Source organism: Heloderma suspectum, chromosome 4 (genome assembly GCF_057233095.1).
Source record: "Heloderma suspectum isolate Gila_16-S chromosome 4, 16-S_ref, whole genome shotgun sequence".
NCBI lineage: Eukaryota > Metazoa > Chordata > Lepidosauria > Squamata > Helodermatidae > Heloderma > Heloderma suspectum.
In genome coordinates this window covers 184,215,907-184,237,408 of record NC_139461.1, presented here as the reverse complement: position 1 = coordinate 184,237,408, position 21,502 = coordinate 184,215,907, and the positions used below count along the sequence as shown (strand labels likewise).

The 21,502-nt window shown below is 40.8% G+C and overlaps 1 protein-coding gene across 1 annotated transcript in view; it reads left to right on the top strand.

Moving 5' to 3' along the window:
* The window catches only part of KCNT2 (potassium sodium-activated channel subfamily T member 2), a 337,774-nt gene that overhangs the window by 145,254 nt on the left and 171,018 nt on the right, over window positions 1–21,502 (top strand). Inside the window, exons 4-8 of the mRNA XM_084851494.1 lie at window positions 10,113–10,169; window positions 12,220–12,268; window positions 17,030–17,089; window positions 19,826–19,900; window positions 20,918–21,001. Coding sequence (XP_084707620.1) covers window positions 10,113–10,169; window positions 12,220–12,268; window positions 17,030–17,089; window positions 19,826–19,900; window positions 20,918–21,001 — 325 coding nt within the window. The remainder of the gene's footprint in view (window positions 1–10,112; window positions 10,170–12,219; window positions 12,269–17,029; window positions 17,090–19,825; window positions 19,901–20,917; window positions 21,002–21,502) is intronic.

Here is a 21,502-nt window from a genome sequence, read left to right as displayed (position 1 = left end):
GTGGTTTGTTGTTGGGTTAAAACTCTGGGTTGTTTCCCTCTCATTGATCCAGACTTCTGGGTTTGCACAACACATCAAATAACCCAGGTGTAGCAGCCATATTGGGGGTCAGACTAAGTAGCCTCATGCAGTATCATGCTTCATGTTCTCGCTGAGCTCTTGCTGTCTGAAATATATGTTTGTAAGCTGACGAGACACAGGAATCTCTTAACTTGTCAACAAAGGCTAAGGTCATAGTGATATATATGTCATGTTCTCTGCTGTTCTCTGCTTATCATGGCTACCCTACAACCCATTTCTTGTATTATAAACAATGGTGCTAGGAGAGGAAATGCTGAATACTGCAAACCCACACAGAAAGGGACGGGGGAGATTTTGCATATGTGTCATAATGTCTATAAAAACAATTTGCTGATGTAAATCGGGGCTTTTGGCTCTTTGGAAGTGATTCCAGCCTTAAGCTCGCACGTTAAATAAAGAAGAACTCTTTTTCCTTCACTCCGTGGTCTCTCTGACTCTTGAGTTCTGCAACATAAATGGTGCCGTGACTCGGATTGTGGCAGGCTCTGAGACAGAGAGGTGGCAGTTGCCTGCTCTTAATCGCCGCACTGGGAGGGAGGGCTCGGAGCACGCCTCCCTTTCTTGGCGCCACCGACCTTTTTGTCGGGTGAATGGGAGAAAGCTTGCGCCGAGCCTGCCCGAACGGCTGTGAGCGGCAAGAGAACCTTGGGAAGCAGAGGAAGGAACTTGAGCCCTGCCCATACTGCACCTGCAATTGAGTTGAAACCCACATTGGAAGCCTTCAGGAGAAAGGCAAGTATAAGGAGTAAAAAGAGGGCCCCGCCTTTAGGAGAAAGGCCACTTGGCAGAAAAAAAGAGGGCCCCGCCTTATGAAGAAGGCCAGTGTTAGTATACGTATACAAAAGGTGACCCACCCGATTGGGGGTGGAGGGGGGACTTGATCATTCCCCTGAGCAAGCACTAATACTCAGTAAGGCGCTGAGGAAACTGCTTCGCTCTAGTGGAAAAGTGGGAAAGTGGGTGACAGGGACATATGAATGAAGTGGTGAAATTGATGATTGTGTGAGTGGCTACTGTGGTTTCTGTTGCATACCGTTGACCGTCCGGGTGCCCAGGCCAGTAGCAAAGTGCGTGGTGTAAAAATTCCTCTTGTGCTGGTCAGTGAGACCCCTTACTCGCTGACCAATCCCCTTCCCTCTTTGTGTCCATCTTCATCTTAAGTGGGAGGCTATGGGAGGTGGGGGAAGCAAGACTTGCACCCCCTTGAGATGTATGTTAAAAAAAAAGGAAAAAGATTTTTTTTTAAAGGATTCAGAATAGAGAGAGGAAACAGTAAAAAGCTCAAGGTCGAGCTGAGAGAAAAAAAAAGAACAAGATCTGAGGCTGTTAATTAGAGAAATGTTGCAAGACAGCCCGGCTCTTAACGAAGCGTGGGAGTGTGAGGCCGAAGAAGTAGCCGTTAGCCTAGCGTGCCGAGAGGGGGGGCAGGAGATTTGCCCACAACGTTCTGAGTTGTGCAACATCATCACCTCGCCTAATTGAAATAAAATCCCTAAGAAATGGAAACTGAAAATGATGACCCAGAAGATAAAGGCGCAAAATGGAATAAAGGTGAAGAATCAGCCCCCAGGGCACAGGCTAGACCCCTCTTCGAGGAGAAAGTGTGCCATAAGACTGTCCCAAGGCAGAATGAAGTGGAAAGACCACGATGAAGATCTCTGTCAAGGTAGCCGTGTTTAGCTTTGAACTGTCCTAGAATTTCGTAGAGCCTGTAGACCATCAGCTATATGATTTCTGAAGAGCGTAACTGTTAAGCTTTTGCCGTGGGATTCCCTGCAATGAAGAAATCTCACTAATTTGAGTGTTATAGACTGCCTGAGTGTGTGTGCTGAAGAGACCAAGAAACCAGACAGCATGTTCCTGGCCAAGCCAAAATCATACTACTACCATGCTCCTGGAAGCTGCAATAAACTGTGTAAGCTGGGAGACCCAACCTGATTGAGAAGAAAAGAAGATATTGGAGTAACTGTCTTAAAAAACAGTGAAATCTGTGTAGCTGGCTAGCTGACGCTGTCAGTAATGTTACAACTTTAAATTAAGACTGTTTTCCTGTTTGAGACCCCAGCGAAGAAAGCTGACCTGAGTTATTTGTTGCCCGTGCCAAAGCAAAATTTAGCTGCCCTGTACCTCATCGTGTCCTGTTTTGAGCTTGGGATTTACAAATACAAACAAACTGAGAAGCTTGCCTTTGAAGTCCTGCAAATCACCCAACCGCCTCCCCGAAGAAGATTAATGGCTGCCTGAAAAATGCAGGTATAAGGCAATGCCCATCACCCCCCAGCATCCTGAGTTTCGGCACTTTGCTTTCGTGTACCAAGTTGAAGGGGAAGAGAAGAAAAGGGGGGGGGGGTGATATTGTAAATCCCTGGCTAGCTTGTCTAGTGATAGATAGCCCCGAGAGCACCCCCTTTTCACAGTGCTGTGAGGCTTTTCAAAAACTTGAACTCTCATTGCTATAGACTGTGTGTCTGTGTTTGTAGTCAGCTCAGCGTACAACAGGCTGAGTTTGATCTATGACTTTTAGATTTCCTTCTGCTAGAACTCATGCAGCATGGAGTTGCCGATGCAAAAATGGTGACCTAGAACTCTTTGTGTGTGTGAGTATGCCCATCCCTTGATTTTGATGAGCCCTGAGCATGCAGCCAGAGGAGCAGTATAATTGCTGGATCTGCTCCATCATGCCTTACCATGCAAAAAGTGTTTTCCATTCATTGTGTTAAATTGAAAAAAGTTGGTTGTGTATATTTTATGATTTCTTAGATATCATAAAATATATGTGATACTTGCAGATTAGTGTTAGTTGCAACTCCATATGATACTGAGTGTGGTTCCCAATGGATGACAAGAGAAAAGACAAAGACAAGTAGAGAAAGACAGAGACAAGTAGAAAAGACAGAGAAATAGAGAAAGTGGCAGACAGATAGAGAAAGGGAAAAAAAAAGAAGAAGAAAGAGAAGGCAAGAGGCAAAGAGAAAGAACATTTGTAGAGAAGAAGCGTGGCCATAGTTGCCCCCAGGGTGAATTAGAAGCAGCTGATTGTGCTTGGAGCTTATTACCTGGGGGTAAAGTAGCCACAATAATGTAATAGTTCTTTAAGATGAGAAAATGTAACTAGAAGGAGAAGAAGAGCCTATCCCAAATGTGCGTCATTGGGACTAGTGTAGGGCAGAAAAGTTTAAGTAAGTGAGTTTAACTTGAAAAAGACAAAATGAAGAGACAAGGCTGGTGCATAGAGAGGAGAGTTTTATATAAAAAGTTTGAAACATGATCTGCAATACAGGCAGATCAGCAAGAAAAAGAAAGCAAAAGAAAGAGAGATTTCTCTTCCCATACTAATGAGTGAAAATGTTATCAAGCACTTTGCCTGGGAAGTGAAGTTTGTTTACAGGAAGCTGTGCCTGAGAACCAAACACTTCTAGCCTATGCTGAAAATGCTTGCTAGTGTTGTGCTGCCTCATGGGTAACATGTATAGTATAAAACCCATTTAGCCCAATGGCTTGTGGTTCAGAGAAGCTGTCTGATCCAACCATTAGGTACACCTGTGTGCTGTAAGTTACCCAATAAAGTCTCCTTGTAAGTAACCCCCCCCCCCCCGCTGGAATCCCAAAACACAAGCGGGGCTAGAGCGCCTCACCCAGTATCAAACCCTGCTGTTAGAAGCCATGAAGGCAGGTATGAAGAAGTCAGTTAATATGACCAAGGTGTCTAAAGTGCTGCAAGGTGCCACCGAGGCCCCAGAGCGTACTTGGAGCATCATTTAGATGCCTATCGCCAGTATACCCCCCTCGACCCAGATGCCCAAGAAGATGTGGACAAGGAAATAGAAGAAGACCCAGCAGAGGCAGAGGCACAGTGTGCCCAGTGTGGACAAGATGGACATTGGTGTCATGAATGCCCAAATAAAATAAATCAAATACACAAAGGAGAAAACCAAAGGAGCCAGAATGGGCGAGAGAGAAGACAGCTTGAGAGGGGCTGTGACATTGACTGTGAGGGGCCGTGACATTGACTTCATGATTGACACTGGAGCAGCATCAAGAGCAAGCAAACATTAGCCTTAAACAAGAAGTCCAAACACTGGGCAAAGTTCTTCAAGCCCAGCGTCGCTTTGTCTTAGAAAATAAGCCCCCAGTTCCCATCACAGAAGTTCATCCTTTCCAACCAAGAGATGACATATGGGCTAAAGAGTGGAAAATGACCCTTTGACTCCCAGATGGAGAGGACCAAAAACTGTTATACTTTCCACCCCCACAGCTGTGAAAGTAGCTGGAGTTAAACCCTGGATACATTGTACACGAGTCAAGAGAGCGAGAGGGGGGGAGTGGACTGTGAACAGAAATCCTGAAAATCCTTTAAAAATTATTCTGAAAAAGCAGTAAGAAGACTCAGGCTAGACCTTACTGTGGGCACACCGGGAGACTGTCCACCCTGCGTATGGTCAGACCTGCCACTGGAGAAAATTGAAAAAGGGGACTAGACCCTACTGCAGCTAGCCAGGTGAATAGCTGCCCAGCGTACAGTCAGATCCCAATGAAGATCAAATATGCATGTTGTAGTATTAGTGGTGCTGTATTATAGTTCCTTAATAAGGTGTGAAAAAGGGGGGTCTGCCCCTGGAGGGGGAAGTCTGTCCCAGCGATTCGCTGATAATTACTGGCTTCACTTAGCTAACATCACTGGAGTAAAGCATTTTTGTTTACCAAAAGACATACCTGCGAACAGGCTTATTAGCTCTTGCCTAATACTTGTCTGTAAGCATCCTGAAAGAATTCAAAATGAGACTATGTTAAGCAATTTTAATATAAACTTGACTTATTCTCAAAATTCTGACTCGGGCATAATTACGAAAATCTTACCCCCTACAGAGTTCACTCTACGTACTCCCATCGTAGCTAGAACAAATGCCACCTCACGAGCATTGTCATTATTAAATAAAGAGTTGCGTGATCTAAGAGGTGCTGTTCTAAAAAATCGAGCTGGTATAGATTACCTCTTCCTTTTTCATCATCTGGGTTGTGAGATGCACCAAAAGCTTTGCTGTTTTAATTTAACTGATAATAGTAATGCTGTAGATGAACAGATCAACAAGCTGCACCATATAGTGGCTGACATCAAAATAGGACAACATGATTGGCTCGATTGGTTGACCTCTTGGCATCCAGATCTCAGCTGGCTCAAAGCATTATTTGTTCTGATCTTACCAGTGGCATTAGTAAGGGTACTGTTATGCTTCTGCACTCCCTGGTTTATGCGTTGCTTAAACAATCTGTTTACTGCCTCAGCCACAAAAACAGCCGCCCGCTATGCTCTAATAGCTCAACAAGATATTAAGTAAGAGGGTTACTATAAGAGTCCTGTGTTATTCTTCACAAACCAGAATGTCTATTTGCGTAATGAAATGCTATAATTGTAATGAAATTATGCATTTAAGGGGGGAATGTAGCAGCCATATCGGGGGTCAGACTAAGTAGCCTCATGCAGTATCATGCTTCATGTTCTTGCTGAGCTCTTGCTCTCTGAAATATATGTTTGTAAGCTGATGAGACGCAGGAATATCTTAACTTGTCAACAAAGGCTAAGGTCATAGTGATATGTATATCATGTTCTCTGCTGTTCTCTGCTGTTCTCTGCTTATCATGGCTACCCTATAACCCATTTCTTGTATTATAAACAATGGCGCTAGGAGAGGAAATGCTGAATACCGCAAACCCACACAGAAAGGGACGGGGGAGATTTTGCATATGTGTTATAATGTCTATAAAAACAATTTGCTGATGTAAATCGGGGCTTTTGGCTCTTTGGAAGTGATTCCAGCCTTAAGCCCGCGCGTTAAATAAAGAAGAACTCTTTTTCCTTAACTCCGTGGTCTCTCTGACTCTGAGTTCTGCAACACAGGAACAGGGTGTTTTTGGGTAGTTTTGAAAATTGGATCCAAAATGGAAGTGGCAAGTGGGCAAGAGGCAGCATGCTTGCTCATGCACATGCAGCCCCAACGACCCATGGGTTAAACATCCATGGGTTGTTATTATGTGTGAACCTGGTCATTATGTTTCTTGGTTAGAGCTGTTTTATCAAATATAAACCTCAGCTGGGATTCTTTACTTTAGAGGCCAATTTAAACTAACGACATTATTCTTTGCTGAAAAAAGAAATCCGAATGATATGTACATTCTAATACATCAACCCTGGTAGATTGCATTAAGATTAAATCTTTCACAGAAAGTAGCCTCTACAACAAAATGTTAAGTTCTAGAATAGCAGCTGTATTTGTCTATTTCAGTGAAACCTACAAAAAGTCTTGTGGCACTCTGAAGATGAACACTTTTTATTTATTTATTTGGCATTACCTTTTATTGGTAAGAGCTTGGTTCATTAGATGAGCTTAGTTCATACACACTTGGGACCAGTGAGGGAGGTGGGACTGTGTCACACAGAGATTTTAAATTATTTTTCCATACAATTGATTGAATTGAATCCATTGATGAAAGGAAACAGGATCTAGTGCTCATTTCTATACCACATGATACTCTATATTTTTATTATCATTTTATTTATCATTATTATATTACCATATAACACTTTGAAAGCACCTTAAACTTTCTGAGCGCTCTACAAATATTGAAAAAACACAATCTGATAGATATGATACAAAAGGAAAAAGGAATGGGGATGGAAGAGAAAAGCAAGCATTCAGTGGCCAATTGATGGGACCAAGTCAGTTTCCTATTTGCCATGATGTTGTCCTGGAAGGCACAAGGTATAGCCTCCCATTGACCATAGGTTTCCTAGCGGGTGGTAGAGGAGTTGTGACTTAACCAACCTAGATCACAGTTGAAAAGGTGCATAGACAGCATCATGTTAGATAATACGCTATATAAATCAAAAGTGGGGCAGGTGGAACTACTAATCCAGCATTCAGCTTGGTTTGTATGTAACCTGGATACATATATGAAATAGTAGCATTGCTGGATGAAAGCCAGTTTAATTTTCTACTGCAAACAACATTTTCATTTTGAAATAGTCACTTAAGGGATTTTACATATCTGTTTGTTCGGGATTATACTGTTACTACTTTTGTAAATACAATATTAAAATTGGCTTCCACTTGCAAAAATGTTTTACTACTTCATCCTTGTTAGGATGTAGTAAGTAAATCACTTCATTGCACGTTCATGAAATATTTTATTTTACAAGATGTTTGAAACAGTTTTTTTAATCCCTGTAAAATGAGCTACTGACTAGAATTGATCCCATATTAATTATTTCTAAGCATTGGCTCCATGCTTTTGGGCCTGGTGATATCAGAATGCCTGCATAGTGATAAATTTACAAATGCTCCCAACCATCCTTACAGGAAAGGATCTGAGTACCAGTTGCTGGGGAACATTCGTGGGAGGGTGCTGTTGCATTCATGTCCTGCTTCTGGATTTCCCATTGGGGCATCTGGTAGGTCACCGCAGGAACAGAATGCTGAATTAGACAAGCCTTTTGTTTGATCCAGCATGGCTCTTCTTATGTTTTTATGTTCAAGAGGACAATGTTTTATTTTTGTCTGTTCGAGAAGAAACCATTGATATCCAAGGTTGTGTTACTATGATCACAACCACTGTTTAGAAAATAATTTTAACCATTAGTTTACCAGGTTCATTTATATATGCCATACTGAATCATAACAACAATCTTTCCCAACAGTGTTTATAGTATAGATTCATGTCATCATAGAGTCCAGTTGGTGTTTTTTAGTTAGTGGGAATATCAAATTGTTAAAACACAATTCTTAATTCCCATCATTCTCAGTGGGAGTTACAGGTAAACATGTTTGGGATTCATTTTATTAGTGAGAAATATTTGTATACGTGACATTCATCAAATGAGTACATGTGGCCCAGCTGTTCTTTATGGAAGTAAATTTCCATTTCTCTTTTGCTGTGTGTATGTGTGTGGGGGGGTGATTTTTGAGGGTGAATTACTTCCAGTTTTGGAAAAACACACACAAACTGTCTTGCAAATACATAGGACTGGATCCAGATTTAGTCACGCTACATCTATTTAAGAAAATGAGACTTAATTTAGTCATTACTAACTTACACATCCTATCAGTTTCAATGAGTCTACTTTTAGCCTGGCCAAGTCTAGATGCCTTGCTTTTTTGTCTGATGAAGAGTTCTGAGGAACCTGAAAGCTCACACAATTTTGTGGAATTTTGATTGGACCGAATAAAAGTATTGCCCAACTAAGCTACGAAGATAGGGGGCTCACTTTAAGTAGAGTTTTGAACACTGTCTAATATTAAGTGTAAATACATTTCAAAAAACCTTCATCTAGACAGTCCAAATTTTGCACATTGAAAAAGTGAATTCTGTGACCTATATAAATTATGGAAAATAAGTTCTCTAGATCATAGGCTTAGATCTAGAGAACTGCAGGCGGAAGGAGAAAATGCATTAGCACTGTTCTGTGAACTCTTCCTCAAGAGCTAGCAGAAGACTTCTCACAGCACAGTGCTAAAATGTATCTGGGCTGGATTACAGTATGAGAAACAATGAATAAGGAAAATACATGCTGTAGTGGGTAAATAAACTCTCATGGGTCATTAAAAAAGGTCTTGAATAAATTACTTTGCTGCATGCTCATGAAAGCTTTTATTGTACAAGATGTTCTAGTTTTCAAACGATCCCTGTAAAATGAGCCACTGACTTTAATGAAGCTCATGTTAATGTTACTAGTCTAATGTTACTAATTAATGTTACCCATTTTTGTATTGTGTGCGAAGACTTACATAAATGCTTGGCCAAACAGAAGAACTCCTCTGGATTTGTGGTTACTTCTCTCACATAACCTTTTTTCCCTGCCAAATTGGAAACCGCTGTTATGTGAGCAGAGGAGGCTTGTCACTACCAGAAAGGCACCTTTACATTTAGCTCATAATTCCATACTTTGCATATGCTCTGCGGTGTTCCATATTCTGCATAATTGGTTCTTATTTTGCAAGACAGAGGGAGAGGCAAATGTGGGAGTACTAAAATCTTTCAACAATGGAAACTTATTTGGTCACCTCTTTGGATTATGGGATTTCAGCAGGTTCAGTCCTCACTAGGGATGTTGGAGAAATCCGCAACAGAATCAAATGACTTCAGATTTCTGTGAATCCAACCCACGGATTCACAGTAGACCAGCTTTTCCTGAGTTACACAGATTCTGTAGACTTGAAGAATGTGAATTCCAAAATTTTATGCAAATTTAATTGTAGGAAAATATGTAAAATTAAAAAAAAAAAACCTGGCTGAAAATGCATATTTTCCCCATAGGCATTTTGGAGGGGATTTGCACATTTTGGGGGAGACTTGTGCATTTTTGTGAGTGCAAATTTGAACAAATTTGAATTTGTACAAATTTGGGAAATTGCAAAAAATCTGATTCTGTGAGTGAGCAGACAACGGAATGAAGGGCTCCTGACAATCCACAAAATGCAGATGGAACAGATTTTACAAAATCTGTACATCCCTAGTTCTCATGCATTCAGCATATCTTCACAAACAGGAGAACAGAAACTGAAATGAACATTTAAAAAAATGAAAGCTGAGATTCTCAGGAAGTTGATTTTTGGTGCCTGCTACCATATTTTGCTTTTCTGTGGAATCATAGCATACATTTAGTCATGGGGATATGCTTTAAATATCCTGTGCTAACTTCCTAAAGTATTGTTCTTTTGTTTTAAAATCATATTATAAGATTTATGACAATATACTTATTGTATAAACAAGCAATCCCCATTGCCAACTGTGTCTCCTTTCATGCAGGTAAGTTTAATATCAGCCCTGCTCATTTGTAAGCACTCCCTTTTCTCAGACAAAACACTGCTGGATTGTTCTGCATAATGTTTTTGCAACCATTTAAAAAGTGTTGTTACAAGAAGCTAATTATCTTGTCTGACTCTTGTGTTTCTGTGTTTTTGTTTTTCATATCATTTTGTTGTGCTGTTATGCTTTTCTCTAAATGAAAATGGATTTTACATTTGGATATCTGGTAGCAAGGAATTAATCCGGGAATGTTCCAGTCAAAACAACACTTCTGCAAAGATAGATTGGTAAGTTTAATATTGCGTTTACAACAGAAATGAGATGTTTTAAGTTAAGATGTTTATCATGTACTTTCCCCAAAGAACATATGTATTAATATAAACAGGAGCTGTGCTTCTGCAAGATAAGTAGTTACTCTTTCCCAGATTACAGGTATAAGGGGGGAAATTATTATGAACCCCACCCATTGGGACTCTGGATTCAGCACCCTGATTCCTCCCAAATTTGGGATTGACATTTGATTTGTCAAATTGCTCTGCATTGTGTAGGAAAGCCATTCAGCTCAGTTAGTCTATGGCTTTGCTGGAATTCAGCCAAGGTCTCCCAGGTTACTTCACATGTTATAACTGCAGTCTGCTTTTTCAAGTCAGCTGAGCTCCATAAGTGGCTTGCAGTGGCTTTCTTATTACATTTCCATTACTTGAAAAAGGAGGGCCCAATCCCCCCTTCTTTAAAAGAGTGACATTATTCAGGATATTGGGAACTTCCTCATTTACTCAGAATTTTGGGAGACAAACTATACAAATGCAACAGTATAGCTAAAGCAGAGCTGTGTATGTATATACATATACAGGCTGTATATAACATGGGTAAAGCTTCAGACACTGATTGCCTAGCTGTGGTGATGGTGTGTATTTTTATTTATTTTTCATTTAGCATTCCAAGTGCTGAGGGAACAAAGCAGTCAAAATGAGGCCCTTCCCCATGTAGATCAGGGTTGCAAGAGCCACACCTCTGGCCCCACAGGTGAGGTTGTGCAAAGCCTCTGGTTTCAGCCCCCCCCCCCAAATCCACTGATTAAGTGTGGACATCTGTAAGGGAAAACCTTAGGTTTATCTTGTGTTCTGGAATCCTGATGATGCAGGCTTCCATAAGGGAAAGTCTATGAGATGAAGGGGCCTATATTTTCAGTCCAGCTTCTGTGAGGAAAGTGAAAGCCATCAGTCTGGCTGGGATTAAAACCTCTCACAGGTCCTAGAGAAGTGTTTTGTGCAGTAAACCTGGGACTCAGAAGAAAGTAGGGATGATATAAGGCAAGCAGCTATGTGTCTGAAGGAAGTGTGCAGTGTTGTTGTTTATTTAATAATGAGATAAAAAGAATGAAAATGAAGGGTAGAGGGATGTGTAGGAGAAAGACAGGTGAGAATGCGAAAGGGGCGATGACAGTGAGGATCTGAAGAAATTCATAGGACTGAGAAGGGAAGAAGAGGAGTACTGGGGAAGCTGGCCAGGAGTCAGACAGACTAAAGTTAGTGAGACAGAGTCCCTTTGGGATTTGAGAAAGCTTTGAGTAATGGTGATGTTGATTTGATCAAAGGACTGAAAGAAGGAGCTGAGGAGAAAGCAGGGCTAGGACAAAATCTCCCATAGACCTGAGAGACCGTAGGGACTGTGCACTATTTAAGCAGGAGGGAAGTGGAAAGGCAAGTTTTTGGAACCATGGGCCAGATCTAGCCCATGATAAACCCGCTGTACCTTTAAAGCCCCCTTCACATGGGGCCTCACATGACTACAGGGGAACCCTGCCCTAGAGGCAAGCGAACTGCCTGGCCCAACCCCAGTGTCTAGCATGCTGCGTGGCCCTGCCTCTAGATATCCTTATAGAAGAATCCTTTGTGTGAGCAGCCGCTCATGAGCAGGCTTCTGTGCGGTCAAAACACCTGATGGTGTGGCAGCTTGTGCTCGACCGCACAAATGCGTGGACATCTAGAGGCAGGACAGACAGCAGGCTTGATGCCGGGAGCAGGGCCAGGAGTGCGGCCCCACTCCCCAGTATGGTGATGGTTCTTCCTGTCACTGCAGCATCAGGGGAGGGGCTGATTTTATCCCATCTGTTCCTTGGCTGTAGACTTCTAGCGTTTTGTTTTAACTGTATGGACGGAAATATTTTGAATGCATTTAGATTTTAAGGGAGAGAAACCTTTTTAGGCTGTTAGGTAGGATGCCACAGAGGAGGCATGCTAGTTTTCTTATTTTATATAGTTTATTTGGCCCTAAAGAGCAGGCTCCCAAACATTCAATTGGAGGTGCATTCATTTTGTTGCTGTAATTTAACAGGTCGCCTATTATTTGGGTGAACAGAAGCTTACCTTTATGGGGACTACAGGTAATGTACAGTTTCTGTTTTATTCAGATCTTGCAGATGTTACTTAATAACATTTCAAAACAAATGATGGGTAATTACAGATAGCAACACAGAATGCTAATCAGCTGGAAAACTAGAGGAGAGGCATATGTTTTGACATCTGGATTCAAAAAGTCAGGCCAAGTCAACATTTTTTTTTGAAAGACTGAGGCTGCAATTTTATAGACGCGTAACCTGGAAGTAATCCCCATTGAACCGAATGAGAGTTATGTCTAAATAGACACAGATAGGATTGTGCTGCAAAGCTGGTGTCCAAGGAGCCCCATGCACAAGCAGAAAGCATTTCTGTTCATGGGGGAAGGGTCAATAGTTCTTCCCCACACAGAGATTCACACACAGTTGTGGCCCCTTGTACCACATGGGGGAAGCCCTTTTCTATGCACAAAACTCTGCTATTTGGATATCAGCCTAGGTTACTGCAACGTGCTTTAGTACACCTAAACTGAGCATGAAATTACATCTAGAACACTGCTATTTAGCTTCGTTTGTAAAGAGTAAACCCAGTTTTATATTTTGCTCTTGTTGCCCTCCTCTTCACTTGATGGAGCAGCAAATTACTGGCTCAGCTATGCAAATGGACTTTTGATTTGTCTCCATGTTGGTGCTCAGTCACAATGTTCTCCCTCAAAAACGGGCATGGACATGGATTGTGGACTTCCTCTGGAAGGAGGGAGCATGCCTGCCTCAGTCTCCACTGTACAAAAAGGGGTGAACTTCCTGCAATGGATGTACTGTGGAAGACAAGAGACTGGCTGGAAATGACAGCATCTTTATGATGATTCAGGAATGTGCTACAGGTTTCAAGGAGCAATTTAAGATGTACATTTTCATTATTATTTCATTTTCAACCACATCATGAATGGTTTTGAAAATTGGGAGAGATAATAATACCATGACATCAGACAAGAAGAAAGTGTTAGCTTCTTTTCTTTCTCTTTTCTTTCTTTTGTATATAGGCTATTGATAGCATATTGTTACCCAGTTAGAGGTTTCTTCAGTTCTTCTATTAATTATGGGCCTAATTCACCATGATTCTTCTCCTATGCCCCTATGAAATGAGTGTGTGTTGTGCAGAAATACAGTGCTGTTCAGTCGAAAGGACAGTTTTGAGGTGGACACTTTGACCCATCTTCAGGCTCTGAGGAGGACTCAGAGACAGAGGAGACTCTCCCTCGCCCCCTTAACCCAACCCCTGCTATGCCAGGGCCTTCAAGGACAGTGAATGTGTCTCAACCTGACTCCTCAGATGCAGAGGACACTCCCCCTTTACAGCGTTCACCACTCCCATGGGAACCAGAGGCTACAAAAAAGGCAGTAGCTTTGAGAAACAAACTGGTTCTCTTAGGAGGTGGAGCTAATTGCAGGTCTTGAGCAGCTGGTCTTTATAAGGCTTCAAAAAACTGTTACTGAGTCTCACCTAACGCAGACCTGTCCAAGGTACTGAAAGACCCTGCTTGGTCTAACCTGGCTTTGCTATTCAGCACACCTGACCTGACCTAACCTGACTTGACTTGACCTGACCTGACACCATGGGACTTGACTCCACTTAACCTGACCTGATTGGATGTGACCAGACTTGACCTGATGTGAGACTTGCACTGGCCCTCCTTTCTTGTATGTGCCTTGCTGGTTTCAGCACCTCAGGACAGACACCACTATGTACAACTTACTTAGTGTTGTGATATCATCACATTCTGTGTTTCCCTAGTTCCACTCCAAATTGTTGGCTGATAATGGCAGAGGAAGGAAATGCAAAATGTCATTAAGTCTCAACACAAGTTCTACTAGTTGTTACAGAATGGGAGATGGAAACTAGATCTATAGTTGCAGTTTCTGGCAGCCTCCACACTACAGTAACACCTAGTGGGGCCTGCAGCATCATTTTTTTTTAAAAAAATCTCTAGTCTGGATAGCGTACTGCATGTTCATGAATAAATATGTTGAGGTTTTTGTGACCGGTGTGGAACTGTATAAGGCCACAATACACCACTTTAACAAAGGCTAGACAGAAAGACTAAACTTCTCTAATCTGTGTTATTCTTGTTTATTGAATTGATATTTTTGAAATTGCTGCTGAATCAGCTTTGCAGTGTTTTATTTAAAATTACTTCTCTCTTGTAATTTTTATAAGTAAACATTGCTAGACATTCCTGGGTATAGGGATTTAGTTCCAAATTAACAAAGTTTATGCAGTCAATATTTTGTTCATGTATAGTTTCCAAATCTTGCCTATTTTTGTTGTTCAGTAATACAAATTTGGTTTCAAGGTTCTTTAACTATCTAGTATAATTACGTTGCTTTATTCTTTTGTTCTCTGTTTCTTACACACACACACACACATCTATCTATATGGGATTTAGACCTTTCCACATGACAGCAATGCATAAAACCAGCATACTTTGGGGGTCTTTGAAAACATGTCAAGCCTGAGCAAGTATATCTGCATAATGAAATTAATTTTGGACTGCACAGTGATAATGATCCAGAGAAAGTTAGGTGCTCCTTTCAACGTTGAACGTTAGTTCAACCAGCATGTCCCATTGATTTCAGTGGAATTTGAGAATAAACCATTTTCTCTGGCTTGGGTCTAATGGACATAGGACATGTCTTAATGAGAAATATGACAAATTGCTTTTCTCTAACTTTAAAATTAAATAAATGAGTGACCCTCTTACTGCCATTCATTCTGTATGCATCATAGAGTGCTTGTGAAAACAGCTGCCCTTCTCACCTTCACCCTTCTTTGATTGTAATATCACTTCATTCTAGAATAAACCTTCTTTGCAAAGCTCTCTTCCTTTATTCTGCAAATCATCTGCTTAACCTCTTATACCAGGGGTGTCAAACTCTTCCAGCCCAAGTGCCCAATTCAATTTTGGAGAATCTCTCAGGGTTGCATTCCAGTGCTAGACAGGGACAGAGGCAAAGGCAGGCAGGGCCAAAATAACAGCATATTTTAGCTTAAAGCTCTTGTTTCCAGCCTTAAGAGAAACCTCCCAAAGATTGGCAGTCAAAGGTGGGGCCAGGAGAAGAATGCATGGCCATCTGGGGAACCCCAGAGGGCTGGATTGGGACACCAAGTGGGTGGTGAACACATTGCCCCTTCTCCTTATTTGGGTAACAATGCTAGCTTCTATAGTTGCTGTGAACTCTGGCCATAGAAGCCAGTGGCCCTGGAGCCACTTCCCATAACAAAATATACTCCCCCCCGTGAAATGTCATGGTCCTACGAATAGTGCATCGCAGAAGCTGAGATGATTAGAAGTCTAAGGTCTTTATCACCAAAACAAAGCATTTATTCATACATAGCTGGTTGCTTGTAGCATAGCATATGGTTCATTTCATCCAGAAGCAGTGATACTTCTTTGATGGCATTCGAACACTTATCTGATTCTGCTGTTCTCTCTACTTTCGTAGCGCCTAATATCTGTGCTTAATCTTGATTATGCAATTGTTCAGGATGTTGGGTTTTCATTAGCAAGGGACATTTGTTTAAAATTAGAACTTCTCATGCTAATCTTATTCAAGATTCCAGACTGGATGATGACATGTTTTTGCAAATAACGTTTCATATAACATCCTGTAGTTATTGAACGTATGCTGTTATTTTAAGCCATTTAGTACTTTTTAAGGTGGTTTTGAGATGACTGAAGCAAATTAATCTGAGATTTATTTTTATTTGGTATTTTAAGATCTTGAAAAGATCTATCGACAAAGCAAACCTGAATATGAGAACTCAAAACCAGCACACATTCAAGCAATCCAGTTTCTGAATCGGGTTGTTATTTATGTGGAATATGTTTGTAAGGTCCCCACTGGCTGCAACTTTTTTATTTAATCCAGTTGGTTCCAGATACAGCTGATTCCAAATATATGCTGGGGGCAAACAGCAGTGGAAAGTCATCACCTTCATGCTTTGTTTACGAGCATTGAGAGGAATTTGGCTAGGCAGTGGGTTGGAAATGGGATACTGGGCTAAATCAAATACTGGGCAAAACCATTATTTGTCTGATACAGCATAGCTTGTTACGTGGTTCAGCTCTCACTGCATGATCTATCTCCACCATGTTGTCAAACTGTGCTTATTGTTAGAGGAGATAAAACCATACAATTGTGGGTCAATCAACATGGAGAACTGGAACATGTGGAAACATCTCACAGGCTGGAGTAGTCACAGTACAGAGGCAGTTCAAAGTGTGCTCTGAGGTGGCAGCTGTATCATCATCATCATTTCTATACTGCCCCATAGCCAGAGCTCGCTGAGAAGAGAAGAGGCCCAGATTAAGAGATTAAATGCTTTGTTGAAAGCTTGAAGAATAACTTCCCTACTCATAATTCAACTAGTTTGGGTTACCTTCAGGGCCAGCCCCACCAGGTGTCAGTGGGTGGTGCAGAGAGGACAACAGTGGAAGCACCCTTGGCATTCCCCTCTGTTGGGGGACGGAACTGTGTGTTCCACATTGTCTGCCTGGCACTCCCTAAGCAAGCCTTCTGTCCCCCAGATGAGGTGGAGGAGAGTGTTCTGTCACCAATGTAAGCTTCAGCTACCAGTCCAGTTGACTTCGGCAGATGGAGTGAGGTGTGGTGAGAGCAGCATTGTTTCCTTTACCTCAGACAGCAAAATGTATTGGGCTATCCATGATTACCTTTCAATGTTGTAATTTCATGTTTTGTTAATCCTCAAAGGTTGAGTAAGATTTCATGCACATGTCACTTCTTTAGGTATCAGTGGCTTCCATAAGTCTGTTGGAAACTACACTCCTGAGTTATCTCAGCTATAAAGTAAGTACTTATGGCCATATTCTCTCAAATCCATAGTTCATAGTAAAGCACTTTCCAATAAGAAGCTGTGTTTCTCTTAATTAAGACAAGTGGGTTGGCAAAGTAGCTTAGTAGTAGAGTTTAGAGATTGTTACCAGCAGTGTTGTCTCAACTGTTCAAGCTTCTTGTAGATTTTAAGACTGCAATTTATATTTCTTCCTCTTTCCCCCACCCACTCACACACTTTGTCCTTCATCACGCTTGGCAACCTGAACCCACTCAGTAGGATTACGATGCTTTCCTTGTTAGTTCTGTCTGCTGCGGCCTCTACCAATGTGATACTCTAGGCATGATTGTAAACTATGACATTGACCATGATGGAATTGCCTGCTTACAATACAATGCAATAAATGTTCTAGCCATGAAATAAATGTCAGACTCAATATATGTCTGATAAATCACATTGTAAGATCTCCCCAAGCACCATGCACCCACTGAGAAGTTTCAGTGTGTGTGTGTGCAATATATTCCTTCCTAAATAATATTAGTTGTTGTGCTTGATGAGTAGTACCTACCTCAAGCAAGTCTCTGCCACTTTTATTGAACCAGAAGAAAGATGCCGTTCTCAGTGGTCTGCTTGATGCTGCAATCTCACTTGAAATTATGGTTTAACGTTAAAGCACAATAAAGCTCTTATGTTTGAGCCAATCATTCTGTTGTGTATACATAGGCACTGATGCGCATGTTGAATTCTGTGTGAGTCAGGGTTTTCTTGTTCTCTTGTGGTGCTGAAGATGATGTGTGTTTGGAGTAGTTCCTAATACTGAGAAAAAGGAAGAACTCTTGTGTGTTGTGGAGCTTTGGGTCATGGGCCTCATGTTCTAACTGAACAAGATCCTTTCCCAACTTACTAATTAGTCTTTCCTGATTAACTGGAGCGCTCTGTGCTTCTAAATAAAGATAATTCATTTTTTTAATTGAATAGCGTGAAATTGAAAGTAGCAGGTTGTGGGGAGGGGTTTAAGACAAAGGCAAATATTCATATAGGGACCAAACTTCCATTGAACATAGTCTCCCTGGGAGTTGTTCTATTGCAATGAAGTGAAGTGCTCTTGTGTAGCTACAGTTTATTTTAATGGGGCTTGTGTAAGAGAACTTCCTGTTGGTTGGAAGTATTATTGCCATTGGCAATAATACTTCTGGCTCAGATCCTGTACTTCTAAAAGTTTCTTAATGCAGAAGATGCAAAGCCATTTCATATATTGATCACTCTTTACTAAATCAGTGATTCCTAAAGTTTCCCTGTTTTGCTTCTAACAACTGAACTGGAGGTGAAACTACGGCTGGATGAGAATTTTGTTTCAGTTTGCGAATCACTTGAACATGCCCTGTTTGCAACCCCAAATGCAAATGGAGAGTGCAAGTTCTCCAGAAATGTTCACAAATCCGCAAACATGTGTTTGCATTAACAAAACGCACAACCTTAAAAATGCACACTTTTAAATATTTACATTTTCATGTTTTAATGGGGGAGAAGTCTGCACTCGTTAAAATGCACACTTTAACTTTTACATTTTGTGCATTTGTAAAAAGTTGCATTTTCACAGTTTAGTCAATGTGGTAAAAGTGCACACTTTTGAAAAATGCTCATTTTTCTCATTTGAACAAATGGAAAAACAGGTCACAGACAAGAATAGGAAAGAGCTGAATTGAGCTTTGAAGTAAAGTTGGGAGAATTTCAGTGAGCTCGAGCATCCCCGGTTCACCCATCCCTGGGTGAAACCCAGTTATACCTTTATACTACATTGTCTCCTTAGTGATGCACTCATGGTTTTATCCTCACCCCACTCTCCTAGTAAATGGTTGCTAAGTGTATCAAGTAGCTTTTTGTTTGTATTTACAGGTCGCATTCTATAAAGTAGTGTTAACTTGTCAGTCTTTTTAAAGTTTTCCCTCAATCCCATTGTTAGAAAATGTTCACAAATAACTACAGCACTGTTCAGATGTTTGAACAAACATTTGGAAGAGGGGAATCATGGTGGAAAGCTCTACCCTCCAAATGTACATTTGCAGATGTATAGTCAGTAAATGTTTTTTGCAAGGTCCCCAATTGTGCGCATGAGCCTACACTCCTATGATTTGTACACATGTTCTAAAGACTTGTAGCTCTCTCAGGACTACATACTGCAGAAATCAGGTGTACACATAATATTTTCATAATATGTTTAAAAATAACATTTGAAATTACTTTTGATTGAAGCCCTATTCAGAAAAAAGACTAATATGATCTATCAAAACATGGGTGATGCTGCACACATGAGCTCCTCCCCAAGTGATTCAAGTAGCCCTGCCCATTGGTGCCTGCATGTACAGTGCAAATATTTGCAGGGTGGGAGCTTTCATACCTAACAGCTCTATGTGTGAAGGCTCCCTCCCTAAGAGGTGTGCGCTGTATGTGCAAACACAAAGGGTTGGAGCTGCTCAGAGTATGCTATGTTGGGTGGGACTAGTAGGCAAAGCTCCACTCCCCGCTCACGCTTTGATGAGAACATGCAGGCACTTCTTACAAATACGGCTTGATAGGAAGATATGCTGTTTCACATTAGAAGAAACTAGACTATTTCAGAATATAGAGTGTATTAGTTTACTTTTGCTGTGGGTCCCCTACGATGTCTCACAGTGTTCATGTGCAAAATTAACTGTTGATCGTGTTGTGTTTTGTTTTACCTTGTTTGGGGGCTTGTTTGTTTTTTAAAGGGAAACATATGGGAACAAGTTGTGCGGATGCCTTTCCTGTTGGAAATTGTCAATGCTATTCCTTTCATCATTACAGTAAGTCTCTATTTGTATTTCTCTGTTGTGAGAGGGACAGACTAGTGGGGTTAGATAGTAAGCTATTTTACAGTGCAACAAATAATGAAGTTCAGACTAAAAGACTAAATGGACATTTTTGTAATGATTTCTCATAAGGCTGCACATGATTTCTTTTATTAGTAATCACTGCTTTTACAAACTTCTATTGAATACATATTTATTGCACTGTTACTGTATCTGTTCTGTACAGTTTTTATCAAGCATACAACCTTGAGAGGGTTCTACCCTTAAAAGATGGCCTAAAAAGTATTTTAAATAAATAAAATTTATCTTAAGGCTGCAAGCTTGAATTGGTTTCATCAGCTACCGTTTTGGTTAATTGGTGGAGCTAATTTGAATTGGTAAGACCATATTTTTATTAGTAGAGCTAAGAATGTATTTTTGACTCTCTTTTGGATATGGTATACTTCTCTTCAGTTCTTATTAAAAGTTCCTCCACCCCCTAACAATATGTTACAGCTTTTGTTTCTTACATTGATAGTTGAGATTGTAAGCCTGTAACCTAGGCTTGCTCCTTTCATCTTTAATTATTGTATAGCACCTAGTGTCAAAGATGTATTATAACAACTTTTTTTTTCATACTCCCCCCCCACTCCCCAATATACACACACATCCCAAGTGAAGCAAACAAAACCGACCTTAAAATTGGGGAGTAAAGGCTGCAGATATTAAACTATGGGCAATCTAAATGGAAGTACCTGAAACTTGCTTCCTGGTAATTGTGTTTTGGACTGCAACCTTTATCAGAAGTAAGGACTGCGATGAAAACAGAGTAGATTAAATGTCAAAGTTCTCCATGCTTGGGTGTATTCTTCTTACCTGTATTGTTGCCACCTGTGTTGCCTAGCAGAAAAGCAATGAGGCTTGAAATTTGGTGTTTTAAAACGAAACAACCTTTTCCGTTCACTGGATGCAGTTTCATTAACAGAGATATTTTAGAGGATGCATTTAATGTATTTCTCTATTTTTCTTCAGATTTTCTGGCCTTCATTAAGAAATTTATTTATCCCGGTATTTTTAAACTGTTGGCTTGCCAAACATGCTTTGGAGAATATGATTGTAAGTATAATAGAACACTTGATTGAAATGAGAATTGATTTAAGAAAAAAGAAACAAAAAACCTTCTTTTCTCTATATGAGTCAATGCAACTAGAAGCACAAACCTTGGTCTGCAGTCCACTTAAATCACAGTACTTGGATTTAAGCCTGTGTAGTGCCACTGAAAATCCATGGGAGTCAATTGGTATATATCCAAATATGTTAGCTTAATTGCTTTTTGATTTGCCTTTCAAATGTCAAAGTTGTTTTACCATTGGCATTTGCAGCCTTCTGTTTTACCTCCCCGTGGTTCAGTTATTTTCTGTATTTAGGAACCTAAATGCATTGACTGTGCTTATAACAAAGCTTTGGTCCAGCATTAACCCCTTTCACTTGTTGGTTCTGTTTTGCTGGCTCCTGGCAACTAGAGCTACGGATTCTTTGAGGGCGCAGCTTAGCAAATACCAATTATACTTGGCTCCTATACCATGCTAGTATGCAGACCATGAAAAAAAAAACAGA